At 66.0% G+C, this 15,782-nt stretch overlaps 3 protein-coding genes across 3 annotated transcripts; all 3 read right to left on the reverse strand.

Moving 5' to 3' along the window:
• Positions 1–1,145: 1,145 nt before the first annotated feature.
• LOC134149196 (CMRF35-like molecule 6) lies at positions 1,146–5,670 on the reverse strand. The gene is made up of 7 exons (XM_062592106.1): positions 5,590–5,670; positions 5,127–5,465; positions 4,176–4,338; positions 3,144–3,250; positions 2,497–2,549; positions 1,684–1,824; positions 1,146–1,304 (listed from the first exon to the last, which is right to left on the reverse strand). Exons 1-7 carry the CDS (start codon positions 5,627–5,629, stop codon positions 1,146–1,148), a joined length of 1,002 nt encoding a protein of 333 aa, XP_062448090.1. The 5' UTR covers positions 5,630–5,670.
• A 692-nt stretch (positions 5,671–6,362) lies between these two features.
• LOC134149135 (CMRF35-like molecule 6) lies at positions 6,363–7,650 on the reverse strand. Its single transcript, XM_062592009.1, has 4 exons — positions 7,576–7,650; positions 7,098–7,436; positions 6,828–6,918; positions 6,363–6,468 (listed from the first exon to the last, which is right to left on the reverse strand). Exons 1-4 carry the CDS (start codon positions 7,613–7,615, stop codon positions 6,363–6,365), a joined length of 576 nt encoding a protein of 191 aa, XP_062447993.1. The 5' UTR covers positions 7,616–7,650.
• Positions 7,651–11,445: 3,795 nt separating this feature from the next.
• LOC134149197 (CMRF35-like molecule 2) lies at positions 11,446–14,586 on the reverse strand. Its single transcript, XM_062592107.1, has 7 exons — positions 14,553–14,586; positions 14,101–14,430; positions 13,152–13,266; positions 12,593–12,705; positions 12,186–12,250; positions 11,752–11,985; positions 11,446–11,481 (listed from the first exon to the last, which is right to left on the reverse strand). The coding sequence occupies exons 1-7, from the start codon at positions 14,584–14,586 to the stop codon at positions 11,446–11,448; spliced, it is 927 nt and encodes a 308-aa protein (XP_062448091.1).
• Positions 14,587–15,782: the final 1,196 nt, after the last annotated feature.

Raw genomic sequence — 15,782 nt, forward strand, 5'->3', positions numbered from 1 at the left:
CCTGAATGAGTTACAGGGCAGTTAGTGCATAAAATTCGGTCAAGAGTGGAGGAAGGAGTGGGGTGATGTGGTGTGAGGCTCAGGGTGGCCTTTCCCTGCTTGAAGATGCCTGGGGCGCTGCGGGGCCTGCCTGGAGGGGAGCTTCCCTGCCCAGCCAGCTTGTGCAGAGCATCGCTGGGGGACAAAAAAGTCTCTAGCCAAAACCCTAGAGCATTTCTACGGTTTCCTAAGCATGGAAAAAAGTGAAGGAAAAGGAGCTTATAACGGGACCCAGCTAACCTAAAAAAAATCCGATAAGCTCATCCTCCCAACCACTTCAGACCCCTATTGCCCTCCCCGACAGCAATATCAGAGTAACAATACGTATTCCCCTCCTCGTTCACACACAAAACCAGTGGCGGAACGGGCGAGGAGGCGGTCGCCGCTGCCGGGGCCGTGCGGAGGGCTTGCTCTGCCCTCGGTTCGCAGAGGTCCTGCACGTTTTTATTAAACACTGCAGCAGCTCCCGGGCGCGCCTCCAGCAGCTTTTCCCAGCACGGTGCCTCGTCCGGAAAAGCGGCCTGCGCGAGCCAGTGCGGGGGGACACGGCACGGCTGATCCCGGGGCCGTTTTGGGGTGTTCGTAGCTTCGGATCCAAAACAGGAAGGATATCGGCTCTTGGACGGGTGCCGCGGGGACGACCGCAGGCGTTGCACGGCAAACACGTGCTTCCAGCTGCCTTTCATTTCGAGAAAGTAGAAACGTTACCGTCGGCTTCTTGAATAAAACCGTAACTATGAAAATACTGAGAGTTTTAGAGTTCTTCCCTCATTTTGGGAGCCGTACGGAGGCAAAGCTCCGAGGCGCGGGCGCTCCCACGGCCACCTTCGCCCAGCGCTGGAAACATCCCCCCGGACCGCGCGTCTGCTCTCCGCCTCGGGCTAACCACGGGCACCCTCGGCTTTTTTTTTTTTCTTTTCTCCTTGCAGCACCGTTGCCAGCCGCGTCGGGTACGAGGTGTCCAGGCGCAACGGGGTGGTGTCCCCCCGCCCGGCCTCCGGCACGGCGTCGCCCTCCCCGCGGGTGGCTGCTCCGAGGAAACCGCTCGCCTTATCCGGCCGGCTCCCGCCTGCCCTGGCCGAGGCGGGCGCCGGTGCTGGTGCCGGTCAGGACCGCGGCGCCGGCGGGTCTCCGGGCTTCGCCGCGGCACCGCAGGGCGGCTCGGCGGGACGCGGGGCTGGCGCCAGGTTGGCGTAGAGGTCCTGCTGCTCGGGGGCGGCCCCACTCGCCAGGGCGTTAACGGCCTCCTCCTCCTCTTCCGAATCCTGGGAAGAAAGAAATAAAATAAAATAAAAAGCCTTGTTCTCCGGAAAGCATGAACCCGAGGTGGAGCCCTCGTTCCTCCAGCTGAAGGGCTTTGAGCTTACAGCGTTTCTCTTGGGCAATGCCCCGCTCTGAGCTGCCTGCCAAAACACTTTATGGAGCCTCCTCTGCCACGCCGCGGCGGGGGCCGGCCAGAGGGAGCAGAAAGCACGAGAGCGCTCGTGCTCCCGGGGCCACGCGCCTGCGGAGTGGGCACTTCCCCCCGGAAACCCTCCCTCCCGAGCCCTGTCCCCATCCCACATGTGCTCACCCCACACTCCCGAGCCCTGTCCCCGTCCTGCACTCCCGAGCCCTGTCCCCATCCCACACGCGGTTTCCTACCCGGCGCCGTGGCCTGATCTCTGCGTAGCTGCTCTCGGTGTTCGCCAGGCTGAGGAAAGCCTTGATGTTGCTGTACAGCTCGCGGTCGCCTGGGGCTGCCGGGTGGTTGATGTCAGCGTACTGCAGGCTGCTCTCGGTGCCCTGAAACAGGAGCGCGAGGCGGTCAGCACGGGGTACCTCGAGGATGCCGTCCGGAAGAGCTGGGCTACAGAGACCGGTGCTCTCGTGCACAACCTGCGGGCAACGGGTGAAACGTGCCAGCACGCCAAGCGCCAGACGTTAAAAGCAAGCAGCTTGTTTCAGTCGCGGTGACTGAGGCTGCTTCTGGAGGACTGCAGGCTCGTGGGTGAGAACATCCGAGGGAGCTCAGCGTTGCTGGGGGGCCGAGCGCCCCGCGGCAGCCCGCACGCAGCGTCCGCTTTGCTAGCTTCACCCCGAGAGCCGAGCCACAGGCCCGCGACGTTCGGACTGTCCGCAAGGCTGCAGCACCGCTGGCAGAAAATTAACCTGTAGCTTCTTCATGCGCAGTTTGCTACAGGTTTCCCAAACCTGCTTTGCCCGGGGAAGCAGGTCCCCAGCGCCGAGGAGCTTGGGGAGACACCTCACACCTCAAGCCCAAATTCCCCTCCCAGGAATCTTCTGCAACAGTCGCTCAGAAACGCCGCTCGGGTATTTCCGCCGGCAAAACTGCCCCTGAGGATCCCTCCCGAGGCGAAAGCCGCGCGGCTGCCCGCAGCCAACGGCCTCCGCGCGGGTTTGCTCTGCCTTCGCCCTGCTTCGAGCGGCGGCGGGACGCGCGGCGGCCTGCCTTACCGCGTCCGACGAGCTGCGGGTCGTGCCCATCTCGACGGCGGCTCCGGCCAGCGCTGGGGAAACACGGGTGCGGTTAGACGCGAGGGCGAACCGCAGGCTCAGGAACACGTCCAGACCGCGCAGTCGCCGCAAATCCCAGCACGGAGCAGGCGGGGAACCTGCTGCTCTGCTACTCATCGAAACCTGAGCTCCTCTTGAAATCAAAGCAGATCCCATCCGCCAGCGGGTAACCGTCCCCAGCCTTCCCCCCGCCCCAGCCTTCGCGCTGCCCTCAAACCTTCCCGCTGAGCGCCCGCGAGCCCGGCGGCTAGAACGGCGCACGTGGGCAAGCCCGCAGCGCCCCGGTCTGCTCGGCTGTGCCGATCCCCAAATTTGCCCTTCCCGAGCATTTCGGTGGCGCAGCCGTGCCCGAGCCTCTGCAGCGGGCAGCGGGACCCGTCCGACCGCCCCACTGCTCTCTCCGGTTAAGGAGACTTCCCTGCTCTTCTCCTCTTTATCACAAGGTGAGAAAAGCAGAGAAGTCACCCAGCCGAGGTCAGGAATTGGGTGGATCAAAGAGGGAATGGAGAAAGAAGACAAACAGAGCGAAAGACAGACTCCAGCACAGACACGCTGTGTCTGTCTCAGAGTGATGCTGTTTCACCTGCCTTTCTTCCTCTTCATGGACAGTTTTACCAACACTCCAGCAGCAAGTACAAGCAAAAGAAGAACCACCACGATGCACGGAGTCAGGACATCTGTGACCAGGTCCAAACTGCAAGGAAAAAAAAAAAGGAGTTTCTGTTCTCACACTTCTCCTTCAGTGGCAAACTCAGCAGTAACTACATAACTACCATGGAGCAGGCACAGATGATTGCTCCTGCTTGACCGAATGCCTCGAAACCAAGGCTCAGTGGTTTTCTGTGTGCAAGCTGGAGACGGAACAAACTAAACTAGGAACAAATGAGACATTTGGTTCTGAGAGCTGCTGCATCTTGAAGATTTTAAGGATCACTTACTGGGTGTGATTTGTCTCTGGTTTAGCTCCGGTGTTTGCTGATCCTCCTTGTAATGGGCAACCAGACAAGGCTGATGTGTCACTGGGACTAGTCCCGGGAAGCTGGCTGCCCCATGAACACGCTGCTGGGAAGCCTCAGCTTTCCCCTCCTCTTGCATCACCTCCAGCAGTGGGGCAGCCGAAGGGGGAGGAAGTTCTGTCACTCTGATTTCACACTTTGTCAACTGTGTGCATGAATTTGCATGCAAATATGAAGCAGAAGAGGGCCCCACTCAGTGAGCACTCAACTTTCTGCAAGCAAACGGTCCCTCTGAGTTTTGGGGAAGGAAATGGTGTTACCTCCGCTGTCAGAAACCACTTCTTGTTTGGCCATATCCTACATCTTGCTAAAGCTGTAAGCAATGCAGTGGGTAGACAGGGCTTTGGGCAGGGCCAGCTCATCAGAGATGCTGAGATTATTTTCCATGCAGCACGGGCGGCTGATGGCATGCGATGTTGGTCTCTAAAGGCAAAGGCAGGAGTCTGAACTTTCAGAGGGAGGTGAGAAGAGCCTGGAAGGCTGCAGGGCCCCAGTTGTACCAGCTAGATCTACTGGGATCCTCTACTACAAGATGTCACAAGTGGAGGTGGCCACGGCTGACGGTGGAAGGGAGCTCTCAGTGCGGGCGGCAGCGGTACTCACTGTCCAGGGCCGGCGTCTCTGTGGGGAGGGAAGGCGGCTCTCTCTTTCTCAGCAGTTTGCTCCTTGGGAGATGCCTCAGTGGGGACTGACGTGGAGGTAGTGAGAGCAGGGTGCCCTGCTGTCGAGGGAGATGATGTTTCCAGGGGAGAAGAGGAAGCAGGAGCTGTGGGAGGAAAAAAAAGGGGGGGGGGAATAAAGTTGAGGGGGGAGGAGGAGAGGCACAGCCCTACTGTCTACCTCCTCAGGGAAATGCTACAGGTTTTGCAGCAAGGCGGAAGTGATCCAGCAACTGTTGGGCCAGGAGAAATCACCTCCCCCCTGCTGCTCCTGCTGCATGCTCCCCGGGATGCTTCTCGCCGTAGGAGCTCAGCAGCCACCGTCCCGCTGCATGCACACACGCACGCACGCACACCCACACCCACATGTGCACACACAGCCGCACTCGCCCTGCAGCGACGGGGTCCGGGCACCCCGGATACGGCAGGTGCCAACACAGTGACCCTAAATAAGCGTCCCACCGCAGGAGCTGGTAGCTGGTGTGAGGGAAGCGAAGGATGTTGCCCAAGCCCTGGGCCTGGACACACCGGCTCCCCAAGCCCGGGGGATGAGGCAGCCCTAGGGAGAGAGGGGTTCCCTAACACTGGAAAAGACAAGGTGAGCACAAGCTGTTCCAGCGTGACCTTAGGAGGGAGGAAAGGGGGGCAGGGAGAGCAGGGTGAAAAGCAAAGCATGAGTCCGAGTGAGATGGGGTAGCTGGGACACCGAGAAGGGGCCATGGTGAGATGCACCCAGGTGCAGCAACCGGCAGACCCAGCTGACACATCCCTGGGATGTCCCCTGGGGCCAGGCACCCACCTCCTCCCCACTAACCTTTCTGCAGCACCAATCCCAGCATTTGTACTTCGGGGGCAGGGACAGCACTGTTTGGCCAGGGGACCCAAAACAACTTACCTGGGGACACGTGCACATACACCTTTTGACTGTCATCGACAAATGCCCTTTGCACCCCACACCGGTAGGTGCCTGTGTCCCCCACGGTCAGGTTCCTCACAGTCACCGTGAACACCCGCCGCCTGCGATCGTCCCAGATGGAGACTCGGCCATTTCGCATCACGGGGTGCTGCTCTGAGGTCTCAATGATGTGAGTGTTATCAGCGCAGGTGAAAATTGTTCCTGGTTTGCACCAGTATTTCACATGGGTCTCGAAGCCGTCCTCGTATGCGCAGGACACCGAGAGAGACCCCCCGGCTTGTCCCTGCACGGTGAGGGGCCCCGTCAGTGCCCAGCAGCCTGCGGAGACAGACAGAGCCGCGGGAGAACCGCTGCTGCCTGCCCTCGCCGTCCCGCCCGTCGGGGCGTCCGGCCCGGCCCGGCCCGGCCCGGCCCGGCCCAGCTCGGCTCGGTCCGGCCCTACCTGGCAGCAGCGCCCAGGCGAGCAGCGGCAGGAGCCGCATGGCCGCGCCGGGGCCGCGGGCTCCGCTTCCTGCCGCGCCCCGGTTCCTCTCCGCCGCGGCCGCGGGGCTCGGCGCGGCTCGGCTCGGCGCGGCTCGGCTCGGCGCGGCTCGGCCCGCCCCCGGGGCCGCCCCGGCCCCCGCGCCTCCCCCGGGCGGAGCGCGCCGCCGGCCCCGCGCTGCTCCGCCGCCGCTGCGCCGGGGCTTCCTCGCCGCGCCGGGCGGGCAAAGAGAGACGGGGCCGCGCCGGGGCTGCGGGAGAAGCTTTATTGCAGGAGGCGGTGCCGGCGGGGCGCGCTCGGCGGGACCCGCGGCAGAGCGCGGCTACCCCGGCGCGTCGCGCCCATCCCCGGGGCTTCGCGGCCGCGCAGGTCCAGGCGGCCGAGGTCTCCGGGGAGAAGCGGAGGCGGCTGCGTCCGTCGGGCTCCCCCCGGGTCTGGGTCTAGGTCGGGATCGGAGTCGAGATCCGGGCCTGGGTCCGGGTGCGAGTCCGGGTCGGGGTGCAGGTGCAGGTGCGGGTGCGAGTCGGGGTCCGGGTGCGGGCCGGGTCCGGGTTGGGGTCGGGGTGCGAGTCGGGGTCGGGGTGTGGGTGCGGGTCGGGATCCAGGTCCTGGCTGGGTCCGGGTGTGAGTCGGGATCCGGGTGCGGGTCGGGTGCTGGGCCGGTGCCGGGCGGGGGCGCGGAGCGGGGCGGAGCGGGGCGCGGCGGGCGGAGGCGCCGGCGGGGCCGGCGCGGCTCAGCGCGGCCGGACGCTCACCCAGAGCACGGCCCCGCTCCCGGCCAGCAGCGCCAGCAGCTGCAGCCCGGCCACGAAGGGGAAGTAGCGGGAGCTGCTCGGGGACCTGCGGGCGAGGAGCGCGGAGCTGCCGCGGCGCAGCGGAGCCCCCCGCGCTCCTCCGCCGGGGCGGGCGGGACACGGGCCTGGCCGCCCCCCCGGCAGCGCCCCTGTCCTGGGCTGCTCGTCAGTGCTGCTTACCCGCGAGCAGCCGCCAAGCTCCTCGCTGCAGCCCCCCTCCTTGTTCAGTGTCCCCTCAGCGCCCCGCTCCTGCCCCACCGCTCAGCCGGTGCCCCCTGCCCCGGGGAGGGGACCCTCGCTGGCCCCACGCCCAGCCGTGATCCCGAGGGGAGCCCGGCTCCGGGAGGGACAGTCAGAAGCGGGGCGGCCGGGGGGCGGGGAGGGGGGTTGGGAGCTGGTACTTACGCTGGGGGCCTGGGGCATGCGGGGCTCCTCAGGGAAGGCGGCCATGGGGTGGTGGGTGGGAGGGCAGCAGGGGTCGTCGAGCGCGGGGAGGCTGCGGATGCAAGAGGGGGGAGATGCACCAAGTGCCCCCACGCCACTAAAGAGCCCTTGTCCCTCTGCGTCCCCCCACCCAGTAGCCCTGTCCCCCCTCCCATCGCCCAAGCGCGGTCCTCCGGGCCTGGTGGTCACGGTGTTTGGGAGCGAGGGCCGAGGGGCCGTGCTGGGACTGACCTGGGGACACGTGCACATACACCATGTGACTGTCATCGACAAGTGTCCTTTGCACCCCACACCGGTAGGTGCCCGTGTCCCCCTCGTTCAGGTTCCTCACGGTCACCGTGAACACCCGCCGCCTGCGATCGTCCCAGATGGAGACTCGGCCGTTTCGCATTGCGGGGTGCTGCTCCGAGGTCTCAATGATGTGAGTGTTATAAGCGCAGGTGAAAATTGTTCCTGGTTTGCACCAGTATTTCACATGGGTCTCCAAGCCATCCTCATATGCACAGGACACCGAGAGGGACCCCCCGGCGTGTCCCTGCACGGTGAGGGGCCCCGTCAGTGCCCAGCAGCCTGCGGAGACAGACAGAGCCGCGGGAGAACCGCTGCCACCTGCCCCGCTCGTCCCACGCTGTCAGGCTGTGCCTGCCAGCCCAGCCGCGCTCAGGGCAGCCCTGGCTGGTCCAAGCCACCAGGCTCCCTTCAGCCTTACCTGGCAGGAGCATCCAGGCGAGCAGCTGGGCGAGCCTCATGGCCGGCGTGCTGCAGTTGCGAGGCAGCTCTTCTGCTGGACACGCACCTCTTTGCACATACTCTGGTACTTTGCTTCCTCTTCCATTCACACACCACTGCTGCTGAGGTCACCCTGGGCTTTCTCATTTCCTCCAGATCTCTTCTGACTTCCTCCCCTCCCCTCTTTGCCAACCACTGCCCTGCCCTGTCCTCAACCCTTGCTGCCCTGTCGCTGCCCTTGCAATGTGCCTGCCTCGTTGGTCCCTTTGCTCCTCTTGGTGCAGCCCTGAAGGCCCTGAAGTTGGGACCTCCGGGGCTCCATCTCCTGCAGCTCCCTGGCATGGTGCCGTGGTAGGCACCATCTCCAGCCAGGCAGGCACAAAGTTGGGAGATCCCTCATCCTTCTGGAGGTAGGGGTAGCTCAGCCCCTGAGTCCTCAAAGTGCTGCCCACCGAGCTGGGCAGCAAGGGTGTTGCAGTGCTCCTGGTATAGGCCCCCATTTCCTTGGGAGAGATTCTCCCCACCGTGATGGGAACCCCAGTCTTGTCCCCATGAGCAGTTGCATGACCCTAGGTAGCTGGGTATGAGCATCTGTCCCTACTGTCATGTTCAGCATGTCCCACCAGGCTGTTCCTGGCAGAGGACAACCTTACTGGAGCTCAGTGGCCCCTCACCTGCTACCCGGATTGGGTGTCTCCCACCAGGCCTCCTTCCCTCCCCAGCCCCGTCTCCTGTTCCTGGAAGCACCAGGACCCTTATGGTCTTCCCTTGCTTCTGTCGTCCCTGGCACTGACTTGCTAAAGGCTGCGCTTTGTTGGTCAAGCCCTTAGGCATTACGACAGGGTTTGGGCCCGGGAGGGTTGCAGGCAGGATGAGATACAAGGCATCCAGTGGCCCGCGCTTAGGGACCAGACCCGATCTGGGTGTCATACAGTCCTTCCGCAGCCATGTTCTGGCTCAAACCCAGTTCTCCCACACGGACCAGCTGCTGGTACTGTCAAGAGCTCCAGCCTTGGGGAAGGCGAGGAGACAGCTTTATTGCAAATGCTCAGGCCTAGCCCAGTGGTACTGAAGAAGTCACTTGGCAGAGACACAACCTGACATGTCACTGTCCCCGACGGGGGATCTCTGCAGCTGAAGGGCCAGCCCTGCATGGGCTCCGTCTGGTGTTTTCCTTCTGCTCAGGAGGGGCCGGGTGGTCCGTGGGCCCTGCGTGGCGGGCGGACGTCCGCAGACGTGAGCTGCTGGTGCCCTCGGCAGCGCTGGGTGAGATTCGCTGCAGTTGGGACCCGGTCGGCGGCGCATCTGCATCCGCACCCGTACCTGGTCCGGGGCGGCAGCAGCCGTCCCCACCGGACGTGGCCCCACAGGAGCCCCGCAGCCCCGGGGCCCCCCGGGGCGGCTGCACGGGTCTCACGTGCTCTGCCGGGTGCCCCCCGCCCGGCGCTCCTCCGCCCCCGTGCCGGCCTCATCGGGATGCTGGTGCTGGCCGGGCCCAGGAGGACAAGGCCCTTGACGGCCACCAGCAGCAGGAAGCAGGGCAGGAGCGGGGACCTGCGGGGAAGGGACCCGTCGCTCCGCGGTGCTCCGGGCGCTGCCTCCGGCCCGGCGCCCGCAGCGGGCGCAGCCCTGGGCTGCGGTGCCAGTGCATCGGCACAGACGCCGCATGATGCTTTTCCTCCGTTCCCGGGTGCTCTCCTCCCACCAAAGGCAAATGCCTTTGACGTTTCCAGCCCAAGCAAACTTAGTGCCCCCGAAACGAGCACCCCACAGTGAGAAACACGGCAGCAGGGAGAGCACGGTGCTGCCCCTGGCCGCAGGAGCCCGCCGGCAGCCTCCCTCGCCGCCGGCCCCTTGGAGAGCCGTCTGCAGCGGCGATTTTGCAGCCTGAGCACCGCAGTTCACCGTAAGTTCCTGTTTTGTAGGTGCCCTGGCAGCTCTGGCATTTCAGTTCCTCTGTTCCTTTCTAACTTAAATAAAGTTAGAAAGAAGGAAAGCTCCTTTGCAGCTTCCTTGGGGGCACGGGGGACGGCCAGGAAGCCGGTTCCACCGCGGCAAGTGGCAGGGTGCCTGAGGAATCCAGCATGATGGACATGCAGACCCCCTTTGAGACACCCAGACCCCCTTTGAGATGCACAGCCCCCCCCCTTTGGGACAAGCAGCCCCCTTTTGGGACACGCAGCCCCCCCTTTGGGACACCCAGACCCCCTTTAGGATGCACAGCCCCCCTTTGGCAGCAGAAGGCAGGAGGGGCGATGAAGCTGGACCACCCTATTGGGGGGCAAAGACACTGAAGGGGCTTGGGGCTGAGCCCCCCAGGGTGCCTGCTGCAATGTGGACCCTCGGGAGGGGGGGATCTCAGCCCTGCACCGTCCCCGCGGCCGTTTGGAGGAAAGCCGTGCAGGCTCGCCAGGTCGGCTCTGGGCAAAGCGGGTGCGGACGGGGGCACTACTCTGCCCCCCGCCTCCCCGCGGGATGCCCTTGGGGACCTCTGCGGGACCCAGGCTGCACACGGGGAAAAGGCAAAGGGGACATATCCGGACCCCCCCCCCCCCACGTGAGCGCTGCGGAGGAGCAGGGGGGCTTTTACCGGAAGGGGGCAGAGATGCTTGAGGATGGGCCGCCAGCGGGGGGCCCAAACACTGAAAATCCTCATTCTCCGGCACTCCGGGGGCTTGGAGATGCCGATTCCTGGTCAGCCCCTGCTCACCCGCTGGCTGGGCCCCCCACCCAGGGCCGCCGCCTGCCCGAGGCCGGAGCCGGGAACGTGCCTGTGCCGGAGGCGAAGGCGCGCTCGTGCTGCTCCGCGGCTCCCACACCGGCTGCCCGACGAAACTGCGCCGCTCTGGTTCCTTTGCTGGAGCAGAAGTGCCCGTTTCCCCCGAAAAACGCCCTGTTGGGCACAAACGTGGGTTTTGCATGATGACTTTTTCTTTTCTCTCATTTTTTCCACTGAAATTTCCAGGAACCCGAACGGGCTCTGCACGAACCAGAGCAGTTCCCTTTTCGGCGGCTCTGCTCCCCAGGAGGAGCCGAACGCTCGAGCCTGCTCCTCGGCGCCCGCCTGGCCCCTGCCTCCCACGCGCTCCCCCTGCCCCGGCCGAGCCGAGACGAAGCTCTGCCTTTCTGCTTCCCGGGAACCGCCGCTTCCTGGGAACTGCGTGACCGGTTGTGAGCCATCCCCATCCCTCCCACGAGGTCTTGCTGCGAGAAGCGGCCGGCCACCGCAGGCCCGCTTTCTCCCGGCGAGCCGCGAGCCAGGAGCCGGCCCGGGCCACGCGGCAGCCCCGGGCGCCACGGTGGGAGCCCCAGGAGCCCCGGGAACCGGGACCTCCTGCCCGCCCCCGGCCCCCCCGGGCTACCCGCCTGCTGCCCCCTCCCTGCCGCCCCTCGCGTTGTCCTCGAAACCCTCCTGCGTGTCGCGGCGGTGCCGCTGCACGCGGACGGGCGGCATGCCGAGCGCTGGCTGCCCATCACCCTGGAGTCAGGGCCACAGCTTGGGTGGTGGTGGGGGGGTCACATCACTTTATTGGCATTCACCTGAACTCAAAGCAATTAATACGCTCGCCGGCAGATGCCCTGGCGCCGGGGACCCTGCGGCTGCGGGGTCGGTGCTGAGCGGCTCATTCATCCAGCGAAGCGACGCAGCGGCCGCGGGAGCCTCCTCGGGCCCCCGGAGCGGGGACATCGGGACACGCTGCCCTTGGCAGAAGGAAGCCAGGAAAGGAGGCGGCAGCGGCGGCGGGGGGCAAGGAAGGGGGCCGGCACCTCCTCCCGGCGGGACGCTCCCGGTTTACTGGTCCGGGCTGCGCACAGCAGCTCTCACGCCACGGAGATGCTCCGGCGGCCTCTAGTAGCAGTCCGTCTCTTCCCACGATCCCGGGGCCTGCAACGAGCACAGGGATGGGAGAAGCTGGAGGAGCCGGTCGGAGCAGCGCGCCGGAGACAGAGGACGTCCCTCCGCGGGGACCCCTCCGCCCGCGAGCCGGGCCGGGGCCCTCCCGGGGCGCCCGCCTGGGAGCTGTGCGGAAAACACCTTTTCCCTGCAAATCCTGGGCCAGGCTCCCGGTGGCTTTGCAGCTTTCCAGGGAAACCATCGACGGAAAAGAAGGGGGCAGGGAAAATGCAGCACGGCGCTCCGCTCCGGTGCCCTCACCTCCTCCTGCCACGGGGCGTTCGTGTAGAGCAGCAGGTCCCGCGGCGGCGGCCTGGCCCCGGGGCCCCGGGCGTGCGGGGGACGCTCGGCCGGGGGGGGCGGCCGGGGGGCCCCCGCCACCGCCTGCCGCCCATCGCTCTCCGCCGCCGCGGAGTTGCTGTAGACGTTGCCGAGCCAGGCGGCGCCGGAGGCCCTCGCGGCACCGGGGTGAGGGGGCGGCGGGTCTCCGGGGGCCTGGAACGAGCAGAGGGTGGTGGTGGGGAGGGGGGTCGGGATGGAGACCGGCGCCGTCCCCGCCGGCAGATGCGGGCTGCCGGCCGCAGCGGTCCCTGCTGGCACGGCACGGCACAGCACGGCACGGCACGGCCCGTCCAGCGCGGCTCCCCGCGCCGTGGCCGGACGCTGCTGCTGCTCTGCAAGACCCCGGGTTTCACCTGCGAGCCTGCAGCTGGCTTGTGCTGCCGGGGGCGGCTGGCCTCTCCCAGGGGTCTCTGCCGGGCTGGAGGGTCAGGGAAAAACAACAACAACAACAACAACAAAAAAAGAAAAGTCAAAGCCTACTTTTGCCCAGGAGGGAGCTTTTCCAGGGGCATCTGCCCGGAAGCTGCGGGAGATGCGAGCTCTCCACTAGCCCCCACACTCCAGAGCTGCATTTAGATGGACTTGTCCCATGTCCCCTCCAGGCAGGGACCCCCTGGCCAGGGCACCCTCCAGGGCCTCAGTCAGGGCTGAGCCCCAGCTCCCCGGGACAGGCACCGGCACGGAGCCTGGACCCATGGCTCCGGGAAGGACCCACGGCTCCGGGAAGGACCCACGGCCATGAAGCACCAAGCACGTTTACCTTCCTTCCTCCTCCGGATGAGGGTGCAGATGAGCACGGCAGAGCTGATGGCAGCCAGGAGGGAGGCCAGCGCCACGCTGGGTACCACGACTGTCAGGACTGGCCTGGGAGAGCTGCAGGTGAGAGGAGGAGCAGGGTGACTCCTTCCGCAGGGTGAAGCTTGGCTTCTGCAGCACCTTGGTGTGTTGGCACCCTCCCTTTTGCAGCCCCCCCAGCCAGCTCCGCCATGGGGCATGAAGCAGGGCAAATGGCCTGGCCCTTGGCTTTCCCAAGTGGGGACACGAGTCCTGCTGTCACCCCCAGCCTCGCAGGAGCAGGGTAGCACCCCGCAGTGGCGAGGAAGGTGCCTGATGTGCCTCGCTGGGACACATGGTGTCCACAGGGCCCTTTTGGGGTCTTTGTTGTTGCTTCACCCCAGAAGTCACAGGCTCCTGGGTGGTTCAGCCCAGCAGCTCCAAGGTGCAGTCGTGACCCCCCAGGTCCAAGGGCTCCCCGTCACTCCCCACGGCTGTGCAGAGCCAGTGCCTGTGCTCAGACCCACTTGGTGTCCTGGGCTCACCCTGGGGTGGCCGCGTTGGTGGTGTTGGGAAGCTTCATCCTGTCCGTGATGGTGGAGACCACAGGTGTCCACGCTGTTGGGGAGGTGTGAAGAGCTGCTGAAGTAGCCGACAGAGCTGCATTAACAAGGTCCTGCTGGTAGCTGGGGACTGCAGGTGACCCCAGGCCCCACTGCCCCGGCAGCAGCCAAGTATTTGCCTTTACTGCCTTCAGGTGGTGCCCTTGGCCCTGCCGCGTTCCCCCTGCTCCTCTTGGTGGACCATCCCAGGCACCCGCCCGTATGGGGAAATTTGGGTCCTACAGCCCCCACACGGAGCAGCTCTGTCTGGCGACTCCTGCTCGGCCTTTTCCAGCCCTGTCCCCCCCATCCCCAAGTGCCGGAGGATTTCCAGCGGTCAGAGGGGTTGGATCTCTCCCGCTTCCTCACTCAGTGAGTTGGATATTTTATCAGAGACGTGCTCATGTGGCATGCGCACCTCTCTGCTTTCCTGCCTCTGTTTCTTTCTTCCTTCAGCAAGCCAGTTTGCCTCCAGGTCGTGTGCATCAGGACCTGCTTTCATTTTCAGGAGCTCGGGGCGCTGCCTGGGTTTGGTGTCCCCAGGTTACTCTAGCGCAGGAGCGCTGCCGAGCTCGGCTGCGGCTCCACATCCTTCCTGCTCCTCGGTCAGCGTGCGAGCACGAATAACTGCCCCGGGCCCCACCGCGGGCCCTGCGGAGGTGTGCGCGGGGCTGCCGGCACGCTCTGCAGCTGCCTCGGCCTCCTCTGCACCCGTGCTCGCCCCGGGGAGAGCACCTGGGCCACCCTTCCCAGCCTCTGCTACTGGTTTGTGCTAGGCAGGAACCGGTGTAACTGGATCGGGGCTTCTCCCCGCTGCTAGCTGCCGGCCAGAGCTGTCTCCAGTGGAGGCTCCTGGTCCCAAAACCTCAGCCAGCATGATGCCAGGGCTTACCTGGGAAAACCGCCACTTCAACGGGCTCCATGAGGTCCCTGCCCAGCCTCTCGATCGCGCACCAGTAGCTCCCAGCGTCCTCCTCGGAGAGGTGCTCCACAGTGAGCAGGACCACGCAGAAGACGTGGTTGTCGGCGATGGAGACGCGGCCGCGCCGCTGGGGCGCCTCGGGCCCCGCCGTCTCGACGACCTTGCGGCAGGAGTCCCGCGAGGCCCCGCGGCACCAGTACTTGTTGTAGCCCTCGTAGCCCCTCGTGTACCAGCACCGGACGGAGAGCGTCTCGCCCAGGCGGCCGCCGACCTCCCGGGGGGCGACCAGAGCCCTGCAAACTGCCAAGAGACCCACTGCTCCCACCAGCCCCCTCGGAGAAACGCGGGCTTCGGGGCAGCCCCGTCCGCCCTCTGCTAGCCCCGGGCGTCGGGCTGCCGGGGCGCTAGGAGCTGGTCCTCACCTGGGAGAAGGAGCCAGCCCCAGCCCAGGGACATCCTGGCCGTCACACGGGTCTGGGGTGCTTCGCCCCGCGGTGCCGCGCGCCCGCTGCCCCGCGCCGGGCGGCCACAGACCGGGCAGCGAGCGAGCGCGCCGGCTCGGCTTCGCTCGCTGCTTCCTCGCCGCCGGCGACGCGCTCTGCTCTGCGGCCGCGGTATTTTTAGCTGGAGGAGTTTCACCTAGGCGCCGGGGGGAGGGGGGATCTGCTGCGGTGAAGAAGCCCCCGAGACGCTTTTTGCAGTCGTGCGCTGCTGGGAAGCTCGTGCGCGAAGCCGGGTGCTCCGAGCCCCTGCGAGGGCGAGAGCTGCAGACACGCGGCGCGGGGAGCGAGCGGGCCGGGAGCCCGCGCACCAGGCTGAAGCGAAACAGCCCCCGGGGGAAGGGATTTTCAGCCCCTCCACCACCTCCTCTTGGGGCTCTCGGGTGCAACCCCTGAACGCCCCGCTCCTGGGGCTGCGCACGGCTCGAGCTCCGGCTCAGCCCCCGGGCCGCGGCCCCGGAGCCGTCCCCAAAGCAGCACCCCAGCTCTTCCCCTGCCGTCCGCGCGGTTTTTCTTCCTCTTTCCACGACTGCTGTTTATTTCCATTCTGCACCGGTGCGATTACAGTAGGTGACGAGACCTGCTCAGACAGGGGAGGAGACGGGGACTTTCCCCCGAGCCGCCCAGCGTGGCATACGCTGCTGAAACCTCCGCCGGCCGCCCGCTCCGGACAGCGCCGGGCAGGATGCGTCCCCCTGCCGCCGGCGCGTCACGGCGTCCTCCCGCCTGCCCTTTGGGCCTGTTAGCTCGGCGCGAAGGGTGGTGCAAGAGCCAGGGGGAAGGTAACGACCCCCTAAGTAGAAATCAAGAAGCAGAAGTTGCAGGCTCCGGGGGAGCGCGGGACCGGCGCTGGGCCGGCGGCAGCATCGCCTCCGCGGGGCTCGGCCCCGTCTCCCGGCGCTGCCCCAGCGCTCGCCGCCTCGGCGGGGCCCGCGCGGAGGCTGAGCCGGGCGCCAGCCCCCGGCGCCGCGCGGCCGGGACTCGCCGGCCCGGCGCTCCGGGGCTGCAGCGCCCCGGGGCTGCCGCCGTCGCCAGCGCCCTGGAGCCCGGACCAGAAAAGCAAACTTGTAACCCCTGATTTGGAGATGCTTGAAAAACGGCCCGAGTGCGGATCTGTCCTCATTTTAAGACCTTGTGGCAGGGTGGCAAAAA

The sequence above is a fragment of the Rhea pennata genome, chromosome 19 (genome assembly GCF_028389875.1).
Source record: "Rhea pennata isolate bPtePen1 chromosome 19, bPtePen1.pri, whole genome shotgun sequence".
Lineage (NCBI taxonomy): Eukaryota > Metazoa > Chordata > Aves > Rheiformes > Rheidae > Rhea > Rhea pennata.

What these genes read in the sequence shown, in the direction of transcription:
- LOC134149196 (XM_062592106.1), bottom strand. Translation starts at nt 5,629, where the DNA reads ATGCGGCTCCTGCCGCTGCTCGCCTGGGCGCTGCTGCCAG. An exon ending in CGCCTGGGCGCTGCTGCCAG is followed by an intron (nt 5,466 to 5,589) that starts GTAGGGCCGGAC and finishes CTGTCTCCGCAG; the next exon opens with GCTGCTGGGCACTGACGGGG. An exon ending in GTCCATGAAGAGGAAGAAAG is followed by an intron (nt 2,550 to 3,143) that starts GCAGGTGAAACA and finishes GTGTTTCCCCAG; the next exon opens with CGCTGGCCGGAGCCGCCGTC.
- LOC134149135 (XM_062592009.1), bottom strand. Translation starts at nt 7,615, where the DNA reads ATGAGGCTCGCCCAGCTGCTCGCCTGGATGCTCCTGCCAG. An exon ending in GTATGTGCACGTGTCCCCAG is followed by an intron (nt 6,919 to 7,097) that starts GTCAGTCCCAGC and finishes TTGCATCCGCAG; the next exon opens with CCTCCCCGCGCTCGACGACC. An exon ending in GCATGCCCCAGGCCCCCAGC is followed by an intron (nt 6,469 to 6,827) that starts GTAAGTACCAGC and finishes CCTCGCCCGCAG; the next exon opens with GTCCCCGAGCAGCTCCCGCT.
- LOC134149197 (XM_062592107.1), bottom strand. Translation starts at nt 14,586, where the DNA reads ATGTCCCTGGGCTGGGGCTGGCTCCTTCTCCCAG. An exon ending in ACCAACGCGGCCACCCCAGG is followed by an intron (nt 12,706 to 13,151) that starts GTGAGCCCAGGA and finishes TCTCACCTGCAG; the next exon opens with CTCTCCCAGGCCAGTCCTGA. An exon ending in ACGCCCCGTGGCAGGAGGAG is followed by an intron (nt 11,482 to 11,751) that starts GTGAGGGCACCG and finishes TGCTCGTTGCAG; the next exon opens with GCCCCGGGATCGTGGGAAGA.